This window comes from Anser anser (genome assembly GCF_964211835.1).
Source record: "Anser anser genome assembly, chromosome: 2".
Taxonomy (NCBI): domain Eukaryota; kingdom Metazoa; phylum Chordata; class Aves; order Anseriformes; family Anatidae; genus Anser; species Anser anser.
The window spans coordinates 44,279,701-44,302,094 of NC_139721.1; the positions used below are offsets into that span (position 1 = coordinate 44,279,701).

At 37.1% G+C, this 22,394-nt stretch overlaps 1 protein-coding gene across 3 annotated transcripts in view; it reads left to right on the forward strand.

The window, feature by feature from the left end:
• Positions 1-22,394, forward strand: part of PRKDC (protein kinase, DNA-activated, catalytic subunit) — an 85,908-nt gene that overhangs the window by 38,814 nt on the left and 24,700 nt on the right. For all 3 annotated transcript variants that reach the window (XM_083823910.1, XM_083823912.1, XM_083823911.1), the window contains 24 exons: positions 561-704; positions 926-1,077; positions 1,640-1,771; positions 2,209-2,320; positions 3,778-3,902; positions 3,996-4,145; positions 4,569-4,742; positions 5,603-5,701; positions 6,240-6,450; positions 7,058-7,247; positions 7,586-7,801; positions 8,747-8,859; positions 10,274-10,405; positions 11,709-11,888; positions 14,512-14,720; positions 15,213-15,351; positions 15,934-16,122; positions 16,603-16,827; positions 17,397-17,505; positions 18,226-18,337; positions 20,147-20,336; positions 21,238-21,412; positions 21,500-21,690; positions 22,208-22,388. In XM_083823910.1, the coding sequence (XP_083680036.1) occupies positions 561-704; positions 926-1,077; positions 1,640-1,771; positions 2,209-2,320; positions 3,778-3,902; positions 3,996-4,145; positions 4,569-4,742; positions 5,603-5,701; positions 6,240-6,450; positions 7,058-7,247; positions 7,586-7,801; positions 8,747-8,859; positions 10,274-10,405; positions 11,709-11,888; positions 14,512-14,720; positions 15,213-15,351; positions 15,934-16,122; positions 16,603-16,827; positions 17,397-17,505; positions 18,226-18,337; positions 20,147-20,336; positions 21,238-21,412; positions 21,500-21,690; positions 22,208-22,388 (3,850 nt within the window). The remainder of the gene's footprint in view (positions 1-560; positions 705-925; positions 1,078-1,639; positions 1,772-2,208; positions 2,321-3,777; positions 3,903-3,995; positions 4,146-4,568; positions 4,743-5,602; positions 5,702-6,239; positions 6,451-7,057; positions 7,248-7,585; positions 7,802-8,746; positions 8,860-10,273; positions 10,406-11,708; positions 11,889-14,511; positions 14,721-15,212; positions 15,352-15,933; positions 16,123-16,602; positions 16,828-17,396; positions 17,506-18,225; positions 18,338-20,146; positions 20,337-21,237; positions 21,413-21,499; positions 21,691-22,207; positions 22,389-22,394) is intronic.

A 22,394-nucleotide genomic window follows, 5' to 3' on the forward strand; every position in this document is an offset into this window, starting at 1 on the left:
AGATAGCATAATGTGTCTTTTTCACAGACAAACTGTTTTCTAACTCCTTTTTCAGACAGTGATTTTAAAGTATAATTTTTGTTTGAAATATTCCAAGTCCCAAATACAAAAAGGCTAAGTTTCTTAATTAGTTCAGGAAGCTTTAACACCCACTTAATGCTGATTTCTTAGTAAAGCTGTCTGAATCGGAGATTTGGAAGGTTAGATGAATAACATATTCTTTCAAATTCTGTAGGGGCAGATTTTTGCATGAAAAGTTCTCATAGAGATGTATTATGGGGGCCCTACAGAAATACTTATAAGTTGATGTAAAGATTTGTATGAAGGATCCTAAGCAGAAGTGAGGAATATGGTTATGGATACCTTAAATTTTGAAGTTATTTTAATTTTTTTTGTGGTTAGTGCTTCAGACGAGGTTAAACAAAGAGCTAAGAAGATCACATCAGTCTCACTCATAAGAATTATTGAATTGTTGAACAATATATAATAATTTATTGAATTCAGGATTTTGAATAGTTGGATAATCTGTGTTTGATCCCTGATTCTCCCATTTTCCATAGGTTTTCCGACCTTATGCAAAGCAGTGGCTTGGTCCATTACTGCAGCTTGTTGTTTCTGGGAATAATGGAGGTGAAGGGATCCATTACATGGTAGTGGAAATAGCAGTTACTGTTCTTTCCTGGACAAGTGTAACCACTCCCAAAGTAAGAAAATGTGAAATAAATTTTTATTATTCCAATAACTATTTGGTAAGGAACAAGTGGGACTAGTTCTTATGCACTTGTAATCATTTTCTACATCAGTCCACTGTTTCTTTTGGATATCAACTTCAAAAAGAGCTTATTTACTTACTTACTCTCCAAAAGCAAAATGTTTATCTTTATGATGGAGTCACTATGTTTATTTTTGTTCCCATTCATTATAGGGAAATATTAAGGATGAGATTTTAGCTAACAGATTGCTTGAATTCTTGATGAAGAATGCTTTTCACCCAAAAAGAGCTGTGTTCAGACACAATCTGGAAATCATAAAGACAGTTATAGAGTGCTGGAAAAACTGTCTCTCCATACCATACAAGTAAGTAATTCAGAACTTTCTTTTGTCAGTATTTCAAGACCCTAAATGAATATTATCAAAGTGGATGACAAGGTAAATTCAGCTGCTATAGTAAACTTTTTGTCCCTGGAATTGACAGCAAAACTTCAGAACCGAACTCTCCAAAGGTTGAAACTTAACTTGTAAAACAGAGACAGAGAAAGACAAGGAACATGTAGAGAATTACAACACCAACAACAGAAGCAAGAGTAGTCTTTGCAGAGGGTTACTTTTTTGTTTGAAATATTATGTATTATCATGGAATATCAGTGCATTCTTAGCAAGAGTTTTGTGATCTGCTGTGCTTCTGAACAACCTCTTTTTAGAATTTTGATTTGTAAATACTCCTTCATTGAAGCGAATTTTTTCTTAATGTGTTTTCGACTTTTGGTGGAATGTTCATGCATGTATATGTCCACATGCTTTCTACTGGTTTTGATGGGGTTGTGTGTGTCTACATATACATGCAGAAAGTGAACGATTTATGGTGTGTATATTTTGGGTTTATCATGTATATCATTACTTATATGTCTTTATCCAACAGTTTAATATTTGAAAAGTTTTCTAGTGGAGATCCTGATACAAAGGACAACTCAGTGGGAATTCAGTTGCTGGGAATTGTTCTTGCCAACAACTTAGCTCCCTTTGACCCGAAGTGTGAAATAGATCGTGTCAGGTGAGAAATCCAACTTTCTGGAGAATAAATTTCAATGAAACCTAAAGACAAAGAGAGCAACTCTTATCTCGTCAGCAAAAAGTACCAGAGCTGTATTGTTCATTCGTTGGAAAGTTTTGTCCTATCATCTCTCTGCTACAGTCTGTCACCATGTAATGCTTTTTGCAAACTGCAGAGCTGATTTAATTTGGAAAATATTGAGGAGGATGTAGGCTTTCTTACAGTGGGCCCCTGGATTGCAGTTTCATGGGAGTTAACAAAGTTAGAAACTCCCAAAGCAGGGATTTGAGACACTGTAGGTGGGAATCTGTATTTTGCTGTACTGAGCTCTTCTGAAAGCAATCACTGTGCCCCTAGGCAGCTCAGGTGAGTTCTTGTTTCAGTGTAAAAATGAATACTGGAGTGGTGGCTTACAGCAGATCTACCTTTTGTGTTAGGTATTTTCAGGCTTTGACCAGTAACATGGGCTTATTAAGGTATAAAGAAGTTTATGCAGCTGCAGCAGAAGTGTTGGGACTTGCTCTTCAATACATTGCTGAGAGAGAAAATGTAAGTAACTGTTTTTAGATGTGTGACCATTCCTGTCTTAATTCTGTGTATATCATTTACGTGACTACTCAGTTCAGCTCAAGAAATGTTTTTAAAACTCAACAGCCTTTGTCCAACAGATCAAGTTAAGGGTTTAAACTACTAAAAAGAATAAGAAAGATTTAGAACAGACTTAAGTGCAGAGTTTCCGCCCCGCTCCTTTGAAGCTAGCAGTAAATGGGCTTTGTTCAGCTTCTGCCAACCAGCAACGCTGGCATGGTACACTTTAAAGTTTTGTGGGCTTTTATGGTGGTTGTTTTTTGGTTGTTGTTTGCTTTTATAAAAACGAAAAGGGGGGAAATTCAAAGTTGGGAGGCTTGGGGCTACCTTTTGAATATCTGTATCTGAGGATGTTTAATAACTTGCTAGTGCTGATGTAAAATTCAAAGATATTTTCTTCAATTTTTTTTTAGCACTTGTTGTGGCAGATGTGGATAATGAATCTGCTTATTTTCTAAGCAGTGGATGTAGTGAATGCAAAACTGTTATTCACCAAATCTTACAGTGCTAGAACCAAGAGATAGTGTTTGTTCACAGAAATCAGTTTAAGGCAGATAGTAGAAGTATCTCTTTACAATTAGTTACCCCAGCAGGTTCTGGAGGTAAGTAGCGTCAATAGGTTCGAAGAGAAATTAGGCAAATCTATGCACAAAAAAATGCCGTGAGCAGGTTCTGAAAACAATAGACAACAATGTACAGTCTAAGTTCCCTAATCTAATGATGGATGCATGTTTGGGTGTATAAGATAAAAAGGACAGAATGCAGCCAGGCTTCTGTGCTACCCTTAAATATAATTCTGTATCTGCTACTACAAAAATACCAAGATATTGGCTAGGTCTACTATTAGTCTGGTGTTGGGGGATATTCTTACATCTCTCCCCACTTAATGCACTTAATTGCATTCTGTTTTTTTAATTTTGTTTTTACAGTTTTTAGAACATATTTTTGTATATGGAATCCCTGCAGCCTTCTCCTCCTTAGTTTTCCAATTTCCATGAAAAGCGTTATTTTGAATAAATTAGTAAAGAAATATTTTATCCTACACAAAGCTTATTCTTTGTTTAGTGAAGATTGCTGATTCATTCACTAAATGTCTTCACTAAAAATGTCTCTTTTACATTCACTAGCTGGAAATCTGCCATGCAGAATAGTTACTATTTATGTAAGCATACTAAGCAACTTGTATTTCAAAATTAAGGCGTTGGTTCCAAACCAATCAAAGGAAACTCGGAAACATATTGTTAAACCAGGCAATCATGTTCAGCAGCCATGAAGCACGATAAATGTCAAGATGAGGCAGGCAAATTTTACCTATCAAAATGCATTACAAACAAACAGTACAGTAGCAATACTCTCTGTCATTAAGGCGATTATGAGTTTCGTGGCTATGCTTGTCATACTGTCTTTCTAATTCTCAGATACTTGAAGATCAAGTTTATGATTGTGTCATAAAACAATTAAAACATCATCAGAACACCCAACAGGACAAGTTTATAATATGCTTGAATAAAGTAGTCAAGAATTTTCCTCCTCTTGCTGACAGGTATGTCATGACATATGTGGTACATTCATTGTAGATCTAGAGGAATAATAGAAAATAACATGTTTTTCTTCATGGGCTTCTGGTCACATTAAGGTTTATGAATGCAGTGTTCTTTCTGATACCGAAACTCCATGGTGTGATGAAAACCTACTGCCTGGAAGTAATAATGTGCCGGGCGGAGGAAATACCTGATCTCTACTTGGAATTGAAGAGTAAAGACTTCATGCAGATCATGAATCACAGGTAAGTGGCCACGTGGTTATAAACATGGAGACATAGACTAAGCTTCTTGATGATGTGTTCTGTGGTGGCCACAAAAATTTTACGCTCCACTGCATGTTCCTTTTTTGGCCATTGCTCTCCTAATTTGAGCAAATGGAATCTAGGTGTTAGCTCACTATGAAAAAAACAAACAAAAACCCCTGCAGAGTGTTAAGGTGAAATACCAGCTCCTATTCACTAGGATGTGGATTTCATCTTTAATATGTATTGATTTAGTTGTATTCTTACTTGTAGGTTGTACTGAAAAGTATTTGCCTAAAGACTTTTATGTGAAAGCAAATACTGTTGTTAAAAAGTAAGCTGATATTCTGGTTCTATGTGTAACAATGAAGAGGGAAAACAATGCAACTATTATTTCGGTTTTTTTTTTTTTTTCTTCTTTAGGGATGATGAGAGGCAAAAGGTTTGTTTGGATATAGTATACAAGATGCTGTCAAAGCTAAAACCACCAGAACTTAAAGAATTTCTTCCTGGAGTGACAGGGTTCATTTCTCACCCTTCTGTAATATGTCGACGGTCCATGTATGATATTCTGATGTGGATTTATGATAACTACAGGTGCGTATTCACTACAGATGTCTTTCAGCGAACAACCAGAGCGAAAGTTCTCCTAACGTTATTTTCTAACTTATGTCCCTTGGTGTGGGATTTTCCCATTCTTGAACAAATAGGTCCTGTGGGTTGCCCTGGTAGCCTCAGGCCTTTGGTGACAATTTTATCGTTTAAACTAAGGGACAAAGACTTGGACCTAACTTTAGCCCAGAACTAGGACACTGCATCACCACAGCATGATGCCATAAGAGGTCTTAGCTCTGATGCTTTCACTCTTTTTCCTGTTGCCAGAGTTTATAACTGTAGTAAGAGTTGTACACAATAGGATGAACGTCTTTATACCATAAGATAGAACAGATCCAGATCATGCCAAAGTGCCTTAATTTCTGTTTGACTTAGAGAACAGTCATATACTTTTGAAAGTAGTTTGCTGTTTTATTACCTAATGTAGCGGGGTCCTCTTTTATGTTTTGCCCAAGATAACTATTTACCATTTAATTTACCATTTAAATGGATAATTATGGTGAAGAAAAAGTACAGGTGATTTCTAGTTCAGTGTCAGTTGGGAAAAGGCGTCACTGCCTTTTTGTCAGTATTAACCTTGCAAACTCAGCGTTATTTCTGCCAGGCCTTTATAGTAAAAACCTAGCAACTTATTTAACTTTCTGATTTTTATTTTGAGTAGTGAGGAGGTGAGCCACTTTGGAGAATAAAGACCCCATGTTATGAAAAATGCTTGTTGTCATGCCAAATTGATATTTATTTTCTTTTGAGAAGGGTGGGTTCTTTCTTCTCTCCCACCATCCTTATCCTCTTATTTTTTTAATAAGAGAAGTCATTAAGAGACATTTTTCTCCTATCACCAGTGATCCAGAAAGCCAAGCAGATGGTGATTCTCAGGAAGTACTTGAACTGGCAAAAGAAATCCTGCTTCAAGGACTGATTGATGAGAATGCTGAACTGCAGTGAGTAAACAGTTTTGTGATTTGCTGTCTGAAGTAATAAATCCTTAAATTGCTGTTTCTTTGTTTATAATATAAGCTTTGATCCATAGAGGTTTTAAAAGTATTTTTAATATAAAAGAGTATAACAGTTAGATAACATTATTTCCTTTTCTTTCAGTAAGTTAATTTATAAAATTTCGTCCCGTACTGTCACACCAAATCCAAGTGTAACTGAGAGCTTTAAGCCATGGAGAAGTTGTTTCAGTATGTTAGACCTAATTTTGTGTTGATGTTCTGAAGTTTTTGAATAAGGCCCTCACTATACACAGACACAAAAAATAGCTTAACGTGAATATCTTTTTCAGTGTAAACCTTTATAAGAACAGTTAAATGCTGTAGAGTGTGGTAGATGAATGTGGAAATCTATGTAAAAGGTGCATCTATGCGAAAGTTTCAACTAAAGACATTGTTATATTATTTATTCTAAATTGACCTTTTTTAATAGTGTTGCATTTTGTTTGCTGATAGCAAAGAATAACTTCATTCCTTATTGTTACAGATTAATTGTTAGGAATTTTTGGAGCGATGAGACAAGGCTACCTGCAAATATTCTTGATCGCATGCTGGCACTGTTAAGCTCTTTATATTCTACCAAGATTGAAACACAGTACTTGAGTCTAATCACAAATTTTCTGCTTGAAATGACCAGCAAGAGCCCAGATTATTCCAGAAAAATGTTTGAGCATCCACTATCTGAATGCAAATTTCAGGTGAATAATAATGTGTTATCCTGAGTGTAACCATGTGACAAATTCCAATCCTGATGGTAGTTACCACTTTGACAAGAAAGGTGTAGTGAAGGAGGTGATTGAAAATGTGTTTTGAAATCTGTAGCTAACATCTGCAATAGAGCTGGGGTACGCATGGTATCCGTGTTATTTTGTGGGGGGAATGATTTTGCTTTCTTCTCAAAAAAAGAACGATTTAATTATATATACAGGTATAGCTGATGTGTAGAGTGCTGAAATACTTTTAAAAAGAATAGTTGTGGTGGAGGTGGTGGGGAGGATAGTAGAGAAAAGCAACTTAAGCTGGAGAAAAATTGTGAAGAAACAAGAATACGGGTACAAGAGCTATAAATCAGTCCTCAGCTGACCAGTCCAAATTAGTGAGCTTTTTTGCTGAGCTATGGGAAGGTTTTACTTGGCTTTACTTGTTTGGTTTTTGTTGTGTTGTTTGTTTTTTTTAATGTCCCACCCCTGTATGGAGGATGATGTTTTAAATGCTATACTTTCATTTCTGTTATCCTGTTTCAAGGAAGGAAAGAAAAAAGCCTCCACTCTTATTATTCTTATTAAAATGTTTTTGTGTTTATAGGACTTTGTAATTGATTCCAGTTGGCGTTATCGAAGTACTATGCTCACACCTATGTTTTTGGAGACTCAAGTTTCACAGAGTACTAACAAGAATTTCTCACAAGAAAGATCCCCGTCCATTTCTGGCTCAGTAGGTGGTCAAGTGAGGGCTACCCAAAGACAATACGAATTTACACCTACACAGAATGTCAGTAAGTCCAGACTGATATCTTCTGAAATCTTGTTGCTTGCTATAAGAAGGATTCCATTCTCTCCATTCCTGCTGCATGTGAATTTTTAATGTAAAAGTAAATGCACTTAATACTCTGTTTTCATGAGTTTTTTTTTGTTGTTATGAGAGAAAACATAGCATACTTTTATTGGTCTGATACACTTTTTATATTTTGCTTAATTTAAGTGTTTCTTACATAACATCTTGAAATCTGTTCTGATTATAAACACTGGGAATTACATTTTGGGGGAAGGAAAATTGTGCCTCACAGATGTTTTCATCTGCATTATTACTGTTTTACAATTATTTTTTTTACAGGTGGTAGAAGTTCTTTTAATTGGCTAACTGGAAACAGCATTGACACATTGGCAGAGTATACGGTTCCTTCATCCTTGGAATCCTTGTCTTCATCCATGCTCTTAGTTAACAAACGGAGTGAAAAATTTAAACAAGCAGCCTTTAAACCAGTGGGGCCAGATTTTGGGAAAAAAAGGTTGGGTTTACCTGAAGATGAGGTGGACAGCAAAACTAAAGGTCTGTAGGCCTTATAGTGCAATTTCTATACTTTCTATTATTCCATTTTGTTAGGCCATCTTTGTCAGTTATTTGGCTGGCAGTCTGTTATCTTTGTGGCATTCTAATTGAAGCTCAATTTGTGAGATCTTGTTTCCAGGGATGTGTGTTGATACTTGCATAACTATGGCAAAAAATTAGGATTGTGCGAAGAATTGCAAAAACTGTACATCGCCAGACGAAAGAATTAACTGGATAAGAAGCCAGCTGGTGTGGTCTATCCTTCTGCCATGTCATACGATGCAGTGTGAATGTCACTTCAGTCCCTTATGTTTTAAATTTAACTGCATATCTCTTTAAAGAAACTGAACAACTTGGAAATATTTTTTCCTCACCACTTCAGCTGTGTAGACATGTTCTGCAACAGGGTGCAATCCAGCAGTGGAATTACCTGCTTTTATCTGAAAGTGCTCTTTTATCCATCCAGTCGACAACCAAAAACAGAAATAAGTTGTTATCACCCAATCTTTCAAGATATTTAGCACTTGCTTTTTTTGTAGAGAGCTATATACTTTATGGAACATGGTGCAAATACCATATTTGCCTTGGGGAGTTAAAAATAAATCTGTTACAAGAATCAAATTTGTTTATAAATTTCGCAGTACAATAGTTGCCCCTTATACCTCATCTGTGTGCCTAAAGTTTTGATACAACTGCTTACCGCTTCTCCTAAAAATGACTTACTTTGTTTTAATTTGATATCTTGCTGGGAGGTCTTGCTTTGAGTTATTGAATATGAAGCTTAGGAGACTAGTTGGTAAGCTAATAAAGGCAAAGATGGTGTTTGTTATTATATGATGCTGTTGCATTAAATCTGAAGTTTGAGAAAAGAAAAGCTGTGGACATGAATGTATGTTATGTTCTCCAGAACTAAAACTGTAAGATGATGTTCCACTTTATACCTAGGTATAGATGAACGAGCAGAAATTCTAAGACTGCGGAGACGTTTCTTGAAGGACCGAGAGAAAGTCAGTCTGATTTATGCTAGAAAAGGTGTGGCTGAACAGAAAAGAGAACAGGTTTGTCAATCCAAATAAGTTTAAAACCTTAAGTCCCAGTGTCATCTGCAGCCTTGTACTTCATCTCCAGAAGTAGTTGTGTGAAGAAGGGGTAGGTGTAAGATGCCGGTTGCTACTTTAAAAGGTTTTATTTGGAAATCATGCTATTTTTGTGCTTCAAGTTAAATGATGTTACTTGGCGTGCGCAAGAAAAGAGCTGGGTAACATTTCCATTCTTCTGCTTTGTATACAAAGTGATTTTATATGATAGAATCCCTAGCAGTGAAGGGAAATGTTCACACCAGAAGCTCTTTATAGTTGTCATCCTGGAAACTAGAAATCTTGAAGAAAGAATGCTCTGCGGAAGTAGTTGGAAAACATTATCCATTGCCTGAAAGCAAACTCAAAAATGTGATACAGCTGATAGGCTAACCTGAACTGCTGAGGTCTTTTAACCTGAAGGAAAGTCAGTAGTAAGCAAAGCATTTGCTGAGTGTTTATCAGAGCCAGGAACCTGGTACTGTACGGGTTACTTAGTACTATATGGCTGTGTTTCATACTCGTGATTAGCTGAAAAACCCTTGAAGCTCTGTAGAAGTTTTTCAAAGGTTTGTGTGAATAAAATAATATATTGTCATCCAAAAGTGATAGCAGTTAAACAAGAACAAAGGAACACAGGATTGAGTTAAGTCTGAGACACACTTGCAATTCTGTGCAGCTGCAGATATCTATGTAAATTGAACTTATGTCTGGAAGAGCCACACAAACACCTATTTTTGCCACCTTGTTCACTGTTAGGCCAAAGCTCCCATTTCTTCCTACCCTGCAAGAGAAAGAAGCTGTAACAAATGTGTTCTGTATGGCAGTTCAAGAGCAAACAAACAAAAAAAAATGTGTTCCACAACAAAAGACCAGAGGAGACCATAAATGCTGCCAGGATTCCTTAAGCTTTTCAAGAGATTTGTTGCACATAAACACACATGGAACTCAGTGCCTTATGCTAATACCATACCTGATGGGGCAACAGGAAAAAGTAGATCCTGAGCAAGAAAGTATTTGGAAATACCTTTAACGAAGCCCTAACTTCTCCCAGGATATTTCTCTTGGATGTTTTTTGTAAATAATTCCTTTGAAGTTGTGTAGAAGAAAAATGGGCTCAAATGACAAGATGAGAAGTGTTTAAAGTTGAGAAAAAATCTTCAAGCTTTCCTCTGTTTCTCTCTTCCACTATGCTAATGTATACGTTCACTCCTTTGTGTAGCTCTCTGTTAAGATCATTTTGGGTTTAACCATATTACAGCTTTAGAGAAAATGTATTTGCTGTAATCGCAGCAAAAATTTTTAAAGGACTTCAAAAATACTTATTATGTCTTATCTAGATACATCTCTTTCTATTTAATGTGACTCTTTTTTAACATTGAGCAATGCATTTCAGGAGATGAAATCTGAGCTGAAGATGAAGTATGATGCCCAGGTTACTTTGTACAGAAGTTACCGTGTAGGAGACCTTCCTGACATCCAGATTGAATACCGCAGCCTCATTGCCCCTCTACAGGGCCTTGCTCAGGTTTGTATTCTTTTCAAATGGCATTTTTGAAGTTTTCTGTTTTTGTAGGGAAAGTGATGTGCAGTTGGACAACTGCTTTCAAAATTGATTTGTTTTGTAATCAGCCACCATGATATGCTTTCAAAGAGTATGTTTGGAGGTACAGTGTTTCTCTTACACCTGGGCTGGTGCAGTGATGAGAGAAGATGCCTTGTAGCTTGCCTCAAGCAGTTAAGGACCTCAGAACACTGAGGGCCTCAGACAGCAGCTCTCGTCCATTGCCTCTGGGTTATTCTCCTTGAAAAACAAGTGGTGGTGGTTTATACAGACATCATTGCAAAGGACATCTTGCTGTATAGGATCCATGGCCATTTTTTTTTTCTTTCTCATTGCTATAGTGGTGCTCTAAAAGTACAGGCAAAGTCTCTGAGTGGACTGGACTTGAACTAGTCAGTAAAACTAATCCAGTATTCCTTTTAGGGACATGGTTTAGTGGGTGACATTGGTAGTAGTGTGATTGTTGGACCAGATGATCTTGGAGGTCTTTTCCAACCCTGATGATTCTGTGATTTCTATGATTTCATATCCGGGAATAGTAGAAACCATATGCTGAACCTATCCAATTTTGCAGTGTTTGGGACGTCAAAGTGTTCCTGATTATCTTTGTATTTAATTTTTTTTGCTGATCCATTATCTCAATGTAAAGGGAGGAAATAGTACAATCATGAATTATCTGAACAGCATTAAATCAAGAGTTAAACCAAACTCCAGTCCCACGATCGACCAGGATGCATAGGATTATGTTACATTTGTTAGTGTGTTTCTGGGTTGAAAAAATGCCTTTATATCTGATATGGCACCATCTGTCTGTACATTTCTCTGTGTTAGCTCCCTGAATGTTTGGGTCTGGGTTTCCTCACACACTGATGCCTTCTGGTTTTGGTTGTTGGTTTGTTTGTTTGTCTGTTTTCCTGAAACCCTCTTCCCTGGCAATGGTGTCCATAAGATGATATTGGGCGTCTGGCTCTGACAGCAGGAATTGCGAATGTGAAAATTGTAAATTCTATCCTCTCCACCAGCACTCTGGCCTGAAACCGACGTTGTCTTGGAGTTTCGTTATGTAGAAAAATTAAGGTAGGGCTTGAATTTGTAGTACAGTAACTCTGAAATGATTCCCAGCATAGGTGTGGGGCATGCAATTATTCCACTCACAGTGTCCACATGAGGACTAGGTACAGGATGGTTCATAGCTCTTAATTTTGTTATTAGTTCATTGGTTCACAGCAAAATTCAGTGACTGTACTGCATTTCTTGTAATTCACAGAAAGATCCAACATTTGCCAAGCAGCTCTTCAGCAGTTTGTTTGGTGGAATTTTCCATGAGGTAGAAAAGTCTAAAACCCCTTCTGAGAAAAAAGTCATCATCCAGAAGCTGCTGAGGGACTTCAATCATTTCCTGAGCATGAGCCTCTCTTACTTCCCACCATTCATTGCATGCATCCAGGTAAAGCTTACCTCATAGCAGGAAAGTAGCAGAGTATAACATGTTTGTTTCAATGTGTGGTAAAACCAGTGGTAGGGAAGGTTAAATACAGTTACTGAAGTTTAAACGGGTGAAAATAGAATTGTTAACAAAATGGTTATTTCAAGTGACTCTTGTTAAGTTGAACACAAACTTCATGCCTGTGAACTGATTTTTCAAGGTTTCTATAATTTCTAATCTGTAGAGTTTGAGTCACCTTTTAATGTTCTTAATTGCAGCAGTAACAAGAAGAGACTTGATTTTAAATGAAAGCCATGTGAACAATTGAAAAGGTTACGTGGGTGTCATGGTGCTCATATTTCCTGTTTCTGGGAATGCTTATTGAGGAATACTTCAATGTCTTGAGCATATCAGTAGCTGTCAGATTGTTTGTTGTTAACATCTCTTATTTATTTTTTCAGCAACATTTTCAAATTATTCCCCTGAAGTAGTTGTCTGGTAATTTTCAGTAATAATGGAAAGGCTTGTTTCCACCAAAGGCTGAGTGCATGTACCACAGCTCTATCACTGAAAGGAAGCACAAGCCTTTCTGCTTTGCTTCTGTGTGCTTCTAGTGCAATGATAATATGCTGACCTGGAATAGTTTGTGAACTTAATCTTTTGTCCTAATTTTCAGAGATTTAAAAACTTTGTCACTATGCTCATCGTCACTATATTTAATGATTCTTCTCATCTGTGTAGATCTTAATGTTGTGTCTGATTCGCAGTTCTCAAAATATTTTTTTATTTGAGTGGCAGGTAGTAGTTTCCTCCTTCTGTTGTAGAAGTTTAAATACTCTGTGACAGTAGGTGTCATTCATAATACAGGAGGAGTATCTAGTTTGGACTAGCTTTTCAACCAGTGACAAACTTTGCTTCTTAGTACTTGCATTTACACATCTGAAAAAATGTAATTTCTTGTTTACTTTCTTCTGTGCAGCTGCATAAAAGGTCAAATGCTATGGGGATTTTTTTGGGTTGCCTTGGTATTTTTTGAGCCAGCATCTCACAATAGCTATCTGTTAATATTCCCTCTTGACATTTCATTTGTTGGTTCTCTGTCTTGATATTATTCTTTTGTGTTAAACTATGTTCTCTATTAGACCCTCTTTAAAAACACTGTTGTGTTAGGCTACATTTTTTTTTCTGAAGAGACATAAGATATTCAAAAAAAACCAGATCATTTAAAATCAGTCAAAAATGCAGACTTTATACAAGTGGTAAGGGCATCTTGTTGCCATCCCTGTTGAAAGTACAGCAGCACAAAGGCAAGCCTCAGCTTGTGTAGTTGAGCATCCCTGGCATAATCCATAAAAGTTGGTAGCAGAGGAAGGTATGCTCTTAGGTATTGGTGTCTGGGGCACATGGAATTGATACTGCCTGAATAGCAGATAAAACGTATGCAGACCCCTCGTTGGGATCCACCTGGTCTGTAGCTCGGGAGGCTACAAGAAGCTGTTCTTTTTCTCTCTTCTATTGAATATGAATATAATTGGCATGTCTCAACTTATACAAAATGTGTATTGAATTTGTGTAAGCCAGATTCATATGCTACAGTTTTTGTGGTGCTTGCCATTAATAAGGAAATGTAGATTAGCTGATCTCACAGTCTCATGCTACAATTTCCATGCAGTGATTTTTCACTTAATATTCTTGCATATACTGTATTGCAAGAATCAAAAATTAATTTTTGTCCTAAAATTCATTGCTGTTTCTTGTAATGAAAGTTTTATTGCCTACTCCTTCAAGTTGTAGTTTTTTCTTCCCCTTTGGTTAAAGGTATGTAAACTCTCCTTCAGGTTCTTAAGTGGGGAAAAAAAAGGCTTTAATAAACTTGTCTGCTCCTTTTTGGAGTTAGTTATCTGTACTTGAGATGATTTAAGTGTTAAAAAGAAATTTCAGATAAACAAGAGCCTTTATTCTTGAAAAAAGGGTTATTCTGTATTTGAACCGATGTTAAATAGGATAAAGATCTTAGAAATATTGTCTTTAAATCATGCAGAACTAGATGAGCACAAATGAGTGAGTATTTTTTGTATACTAAAACTGGGGTGTTTGGATAGAAAGCCTTTAGTTCATGGATAATCACGCCGTTGGCTCATAGCAAGAACACGCTACACAATAGGTTAAGGAAATTCATCTGTTGTGTAGCAGGCAGCGCGTTACCAACAAAAAGAAGGGAAGCTTCAGGCTGTGAATGTGTTCATTTACCTCTCGTCCACTTCTGGTGTGCTTCTGTTTAGAGAGAGCTGTCTAGAAGGTTGCCCAGGTGTAGCAGGTTGATCAATATGCACAGGGTCACTGTTCCTTGTTACTTAACAGCTTCTTTGTTTTGAAGCAGCTTCAGTCTTCAGTGGCCCTGGAGACAGATGAAGTAGGGGGGTTATTCTCTATTGTTCTCTGTTCTGAGAGCAACTGCACAAAAAGAAATGTGTTCTGGTTTTTGTTTTTGTCTTTTTCAGAGTTGGGATCTTCTGGAGATTTAACTGCTTACTTCTAAAGCTTGCACTGTGAGAAAGGGATACCAAATAGGTGGCCTATGAAAGGCAAATGTCAGTGTAGTTTTAGACCAGGTAGACACCTGATGTTTTGTTTTATCTTATAGGAAATGAGCTACAAGCACAGAGAGCTACTGGAACTGGATTCAGCTAACGTGAGCACGAGCTGCCTTGCAAGTTTACAGCAGCCAGTGGGCATCCTTCTTCTGGAGCACGCCCTGATGGCTCTGTGCCCAGTGGAGGAGCCCCCGTCAAAGCGGATGCGCGGGAGGACAGAGCTTCCCCCAGATGTGATCAGATGGATTGAACTCGCTAAGTAAATTCTGGGTTGAGACAAGTTACTCCTGGTCAGGTTTGCCTTGCAAAGAGCTCCGCCTTTATGGCTTATGGCATTTCGGTTTTTAGTCCTTCCCTTTGTTAGAATTCAGTGTGCTTTAATGTCTTGTCAGTTAGTCACTGTCTTTCAGTTAGAGCACTTAGATTTGAGAGATGTGCACCCTGATGATGCTGTCTCACTGCTGAAAAATGTCTTACAGCTTCTCAGCTGCAGGAGTTTCCAGTGTTCAGGTGTTCCCCTACAAGACAAGATGAAGTTTATGTAGTTAAATATATATTTGTAATTTGATATAAGAAATACTTTTTTTTAATATTACAAGCCCGTAATATTCTTTTTTTAATGTTACAAGCCCGTAATATTATTGCTGATTGAATGTGTTTGGTTTTTTTAATTTCATTTTAAATAGCTTACACTTCCATTAATGTACTTCTGTTCAACTAATTAAAATATTTGCCTTTTTCTTATTGCTAGGCTTTACCGATCTCTTGGAGATTATGATGTTCTTCGCGGTATTTTCAGTGGTAAGATTGGGACTAAGGAAATTACACAGAAAGCATTACTGGCAGAAGCAAGGAGTGATTATGCTGAAGCAGCTAAATATTATGATGAGGTAAAATGACAAAAAGAATTTTTTGTTTCATAAATTTTTCTTGTAGCTTAAAACTAATAAGCCAAAATGAAACATTTTGAAAAGAAACGTGTTCTTTAAGACGTCTTCTGTTTTGTTTGATTGATGGTTCAGTCTGTAAAGACACGTGAACAGATGCCACGAGCAGTCAAAACAGAGCAGTAGGCATGCTACTTTTAACAGTTTTTTAGAAAGCTACACATGCACCATTACTTAAGCAGACAAGTAGAACACCATGGCCACGCTACCCCTAAGAGAGCAAACTGCTTGTATTCATGGCAAATTCCAGTTATAGTGGGTACAAATGAAGAACAATCTTTTCAACCTTCTTTTAAAGACTTGGCTCTTTAAAAATGCAGGTTTACTGAAGACGGCTGTCTGAAACGAATTTATACATAAATACTGACTAGCTTGAATTTTCTGCCTTTAATGGTGCTGTCACATTCTGGTAAATGGATAGGTACTTTTACGAGACAATTAATTGTTCTTAAGTCACCGGTGACTTAGAATCTGACATTGGTTTAAATTCTGAGAACATTCTTCTCCTTTAAATTCATTCCCTAGGCACTCTCTAAAGAAGACTGGAAAGATGGAGAGCCAACAGAAGCAGAGAAGGATTTCTGGGAACTTGCATCTCTGGAATGCTATGACCACCTCACAGAATGGAAATCATTGGAGTATTGTGCTACCGTTAATATCGACAGCAGTAAACCCCCGGACCTAAGCAAAACATGGAATGATCCGTTTTATCAGGTTTTTACAAATCACCTTGATACTGCATTGTTTTTATGTCTGCAGGGGTGTCCTGCACCTGATTGTGATTATGGCTGGCATTCAACTGCATAATTTTGGATACTTTTATTATGGAATTTAGCAGACAGTCTGATATATTAATAATTGAAGCAGTTACTTCTGCTATTTTTAGGATGCTATTTTAGCACCAGATTTAACCACTACTTCTTGCAGTATTTGTGTTACTTTTATCTCTTTTATTTGTTGCACGTTTTAAGAGTTGCCAAACCACTGTTTTTGAAACTGGTGGAATTTGCTGACAACTTCTTGAGCAGACAGGGCTGCCTGTGATATGTTCACAAATTGTAATTTATCTATAGGGAATTCATTTAAGAAAATGGTTCAAAATATTATTATATATATATTTGATCTGTCACAGATAACAAAAAGATCATCTAATATTTGATTCCTAGAAATAAAGGCTACATTTTCACTTTGTAGGAAACATACCTGCCCTATATAATACGCAGTAAGTTGAAGTTGCTGCTTAACGGGGAAAACGACCAGACTTTGCTGACTTTCATTGATGAGGCAATGAAGACAGAACAGAAGAAAGCAGTTATAGAAATGTATTATAGCCAAGAGCTTAGTCTTCTTTACATCCTTCAAGATGATTTTGACAGAGCCAAATATTACATTAGCAATGGCATGCAGATCTTCATGCAGGTAATGATCACTGGTATATCTAATGTGATTTTTCTGTATAAACTCATGGAATATTAAAACCGTGGCTGTTAATGCTGCTAGATTATGCTCTTGAGATAAATGCTTGCCCAAATACAATGAAATCTAGGTGCTTTCCAATCATATGACAAAGCTTCCATTGAGGTCGCTGCTTGCAATGATGAGAATTGAGCCAGCCAGTGGAGTTCATCTTCCTCTGTTGTTGTAATTTGTTTTATTCTGCTCAGTTTCATCCATTAGAAATTTTTCAGAGTAATTGTGCAGAGAAATAGCAATTTTATGTCATTCCTCCTTCAGAAGCCTACTGCTCCCAGGACAAATTGCAAAATAAAGTATTAAATAGAGAGGTTATAACTTCCATCTGTTTTAGGGGCTATAGCCAGAATGTGTCTCTATACTTGTTCAAGGCAGAGTTGATGTCAGGTTACAGGTCTGTTAAATAACTTATAAAAGGCTTGGTTGTAGAGCGTAATCTGTCAGCAGTAGGTGAATGTTTTTGTGTAACACTAAGTGACCATGTTGTATCTTTCATCCTCTCCTTTTCCTTTCAGAGCTATTCCAGTATTGATACTTTGCTATATCAAAGTCGAATGACCAAACTGCAGTCTGTACAAGCTTTGACGGAAATACAGGATTTCGTCAATTTTATGACCAAAAGAGGTTAAAAAAAAAAAAAAAAATCTTCATTTTCATTATATTAAATAGTCCTGGTTTTCTGAACTTTTAATTTCTCTTTCCATACCTAGAGGACTGAACTCCTGTTTGAAGGGGCATGGGTCTGGAATTACTTCTTATTGTATTCTTGACAGTAAGAATTATTGTGGTTGTTCAGGGTAGACTTGAACGTAATTCTGTGTTCTCTTGCAAAGCTTTATTAGCCTAACTGTTGTAATAAAAGTATCTCTTTAAAAATGTAAAAAAAAAAAAAAAAAAAAAAAAAAACAACAAAAAAAAACTAAGGTTTTTGTTGGGGTCACTTCTGGTAACAAATAGTAATTAGCAGAGATAAAAGACAGATCAGATATGTCACTTAGAGCTGCTATAGTTGGCATGAAATACAAATTCGTGCATATATAAATCTAATTATATATTAAATTTAGTTAACAATTCTACTATATTCCAGCATACTCCTGTATGGAAAGGTTCCTTACCACTGGTGATTTCCAGTGGCAGTTGACGCTGTCCGCATTGAATCTGTTGTGTTTCAGCAATAACCAAAAGTATGAGCATAAATTAACGTATTTAATGTAAATCCAGAAATGCAACTGGGTTGTTTTATTGCACTTTTGGGGTTTGAATGTTAGATTTTGTTTGGTTTTAGGCCTTTTTCATGCTGTTTGGTTCTAGACTCTTTTATAGTATTCCTAAATTGATTTCTAGGTAACTTAGCTTCACGGGCTTCCCTTAAGAGACTTCTCAGAACTTGGACAAGCAGATATCCAGATGCTAAAATGGATCCCATGAACATCTGGGATGATATCATTACAAATCGGTAAAGTGAAATTCTTTAGTTAGCTCTAATTGTGCGTGCCTGCTGAGTTCTAGGAGATGCTTTTTCTGATAATGCTTGTTTACATGGGAGGGGGGGAGTGTCTCTTACCCAGTATATGACTTTTCTTTTAAACTATTGTAACAACTTTATCAGTATCACAGTTTGCTTTTTGTGGGACTAACTTTCATGGTTTGATAGAGAAACATAATTATTACTTCAGGCATTTTTTTTGCGTCAGTAACTACACATACTGCGCAGAAAAGCTGGTGAGAAGACAAGCTGGCCCACTTCAGCAGCCCTCAAACACACCCACATGTAGTTGAGTAGATCAGCTGTATTTTGCTCAGTAAAACACCACCCTAAAGGCCCGTTCGTTATTAATAAAAATGCTTACCTACTTTGTGGTTAGTGTCAAAGTTAAGGAGTGTACGAAAGCCCAGCCCTGTCACTCTCCGTATTTCCGATGTTTATAGGAAAGTTAATGACGACTGCTGTAATCAAAGACTTCTGCTCTGCAGCCGATGCTAGAAAGAACAAAGGTTCTCTGGAGACTGTTTTGGATTAGCTCCGGAGAAGCTGGAATGCTTTTTCAAATTTTGAAAGTTTTCTGTCCTCCCAGTGCTATTTGTCTTCATCCCAATACAGTCTTCCAGCACAAATCTAGATTTTTTCTCCTTTTGAGGGGACAATTTCTTTAGCAGCTTAACTGATAACCACTGTGCACTGTAATTTATTTTATGATCTCTGGGTGTCAGGAAAGCATGGATACAGATAGAGCTTGTTGCAGTTAGACACTAGGCAGAATAAATATATGGTGTGGTATACTCCTTTACAAAGTTTCAAAATGTTTATTTGTCAGTGTCTTACAAAGGTTTTCTAAAAGCATATTGAACTGTTTCTCATCTTAAATTAGTTACAAAATATGCCTTTATTCACTGCCAAGCCCCACTTCAGACTCCAGTGTTTTCCTCTGCATTGAATAAGTCTACATACTGAGAGATGCTATTAAATTAGATAGGATTAATTGCAGAATAAAAAGGATTTAGCATTGTTTCATGGCAATTTCCTTTTCAGAAGCTGAGCATGGCCACTGGTCTTTTCTGCAATGAAGATTTTAAAGTCCCTTTTTACATGTCTAAGTGTCATATATACTGAATTGCAGGTTTGAATAAAATACAACCTGGCATGTTTCTGTCATGTTGGAAATGAATCATAGAATAGAATCCTAAAGGTTGGAAAAGACCTCCAAGATCATCTGATCCAACCATCCCCCTACCACCAATGTCACCTACTAAACCATGTCCCCAAGCACCATGTCCAATCTTTCCTTAAACACCCCCAAGGATGGTGATGCCACCACCTCCCTGGGCAACCCGTTCCAGTGCCTGACTGCTCTTTCTGAGAAGAAATGTCTCCTCATTTCCAACCTGAACCTCCCCTGGTGCAACTTGAGGCCATTCCCTCTAGTCCTATTGCCAGTAACCTGTGAAGTTATGGCTTAGTGAACCTGGAGGCTGTAGTTCATGCCTAAAAGAACAAACCAACAAAAAAAAAATCCCACTCTATTATGGACATTTTCTAATACTTAACCTTATTGATTCAAGATTGTGGAATGTTCTCAGGGTCAACCTAACCTTGGTTGTTACTTTTAGATTCTTTGTGGAGTATGTTTAGCCCTTGCTAAGGGTGATTGCTATAACTTGCCATTTTTTCATAGCTGTGTTTACTGTCAGTAAGTTCAACGCTTTTGAATATAGGTTCCCTTGCCTGCATGCCAGAGTGATTTGTACTGCTGTTGTCGTTGTGCAGGTGTTTCTTTCTTGACAAACTGCAAGAGAAACTTCTCAGTGATCAGGCAAATGATAGTATGGAGGTGGACGAGGAATATGGTCTTGGTGACCCAATGGAAGTAGATCAACAGGGTGAAGACATTCCTTCAATGATTAGAAGCTGCAAATTTAACATGAAAATGAAGATGATAGAAAGTGCCAGGAAACAGGTGACCATACTGTCTGATAGCTTCTGATTTTGTGAGAAAATGTATAGAAACTACAGCTGAAAAAGCCTCATAGATCTAGTTGGGTGCCTTTTTGCAAGGGCAGAACTTGTCTGTACTTTATCCTGCTGTCCTGGACATTATGAATGCTCAAGAAATTCAGCTCCGTAGAGAAAGAAAACAATAGATAAACGTTGATTAAAAACTTGATAATAATTTGTCACTACTGGAGATGTGCCTAAAGGCCCATTTGATCAACAGATGGTTTCTGACACTCTTAAGGGCGGAAGTATTTGAAATGGTTCAGTCATTAATGGATGAGATGCTTGTAGCCAAATAATATGCGCTCTCATTTATAGTCTCTTCTGTACAAGAATGCAAACCAAATTCAGATTGAATCAATATCATTTGCTTCAATCAGCAATGATGAAACATTTTGGGATTTTTTTCATCACTTTTCATTAATGCTGTGATTAGATATTAGAGTTAACCTTTATATAAAAGGCTAAAGATAAGCGACTTAAAAGTTTTGCTTTGGATCTGACTATTACAATGACTGAAACGTGGCCTTTGGTCACATTTTTGGTCATAATGCATAAATGATTTGCTTAGTGGTATTATAAACCAAGTTACGTTGTCCATATGTGTTTGCATTGCAGAACAGTTAATGTCTATTTAATCTTGCAGATAAAATTATTTTAATTTCCTTAGTTTGTCAAACCTCTGTTCTTTTTTCCTTGTCAAGTTTCAAAGCACAAATCTGTTTTTGAATATGAGACTGGAGAATCAGTTTTATGATAGCTTTATGTTACCTAAATCCTCCCATCCCTTAATCTGGTCACAGAAAGATTTTATTTCCTCTTCAGACACATTATCTGAAAACTCTGTCTTAATCTGAATACAGAACAGCTTCTCAGTTGCCAGGAAGCTTCTGAAAGACCTGCGCAGAGAGGCCAAAACGAGGGAAGACTGGCTGGTGAGGTGGAACTGCTCATATTGCCGCTTCACGCATAGCTTCAGCCGGAACCAGAGCTGTCCTGAACGAGTGCTCTCGGTGCTAAAAACCACCTCCCTGCTTGGTAACAGCCTTCTCCTTGCTTCACTTCGTTTATTATACAAAGCTGCTTTTTTGTCAAATTACCAGCTTTCTTTCTGAATTCCAACAGAAGATGCCAAATCTGACTACCTCAGCAAGAACGTAATGGCCTTCCGAAACCAGAATCTTCTTCTGGGTACTACTTACCGCATTATGGCCAATGCTCTTAGTCAGGATCCAGGATGCCTTGAGCAAATAGAGGAGGAGAAAGCTGTAAAAATATCAGTACTGTCAGGGGAAAGTCTGGAGAGTCCTGAAAAGGTAAAATGGGGGGACGCTTTTAGGTATTTCAGTATTATATACGCTACTTTAATAGATAGTGAAGGGTATGAATAGATACAGAGAATATAAAACCCTGCTATCAGCAGTGATGTCTGCATGAACACCAGCTGTGGAGGGGAAAAGACATCAGATTTAAGTAGTTCGCATGCTCTTTTTAGCAAAAATTCTAAGTATAGCTGTTAGGCAGATGTTACAGATATGTCTCCTTACGAAAAAATAGCATTTTAATTATTTTCTGGTAAATTCTAGTAACATGAAATTTTGTAGTTAAAAAAAATAGCAGAGATTAGTTTAATTTAAAAGTGTTTTATGTTTTTCCATTTAAAACTCTGGAATAATTGCTAGAAATAGCATCCTATTTTTTTTCTTTATACTTCTGAGAACACCCAATATAGTTAAAGTATCTGCTTAATGCTTGCAACCAGGCTTCAGTTTCAACAAGACTTGTTGAATGCTTCTTGCTAATGTCTTTTTCCCTGTTATGGTTAAATTTCAGGTATTGGCAGGTCTGAACAAGAGAGCTTTTCAGTATTTCAGCAGTGCTGCGAGGAAGTCAGAAGAGGAAGTGCAGTCCCACTCCATGGAACATGTGGATGTGATGGGAGTTATTGATGCGTATATGACTTTGGTTGGTTTCTGTGACCATCATCTGCGTAAGGAAGAGGAAGGCTTGCTTGGTTAGT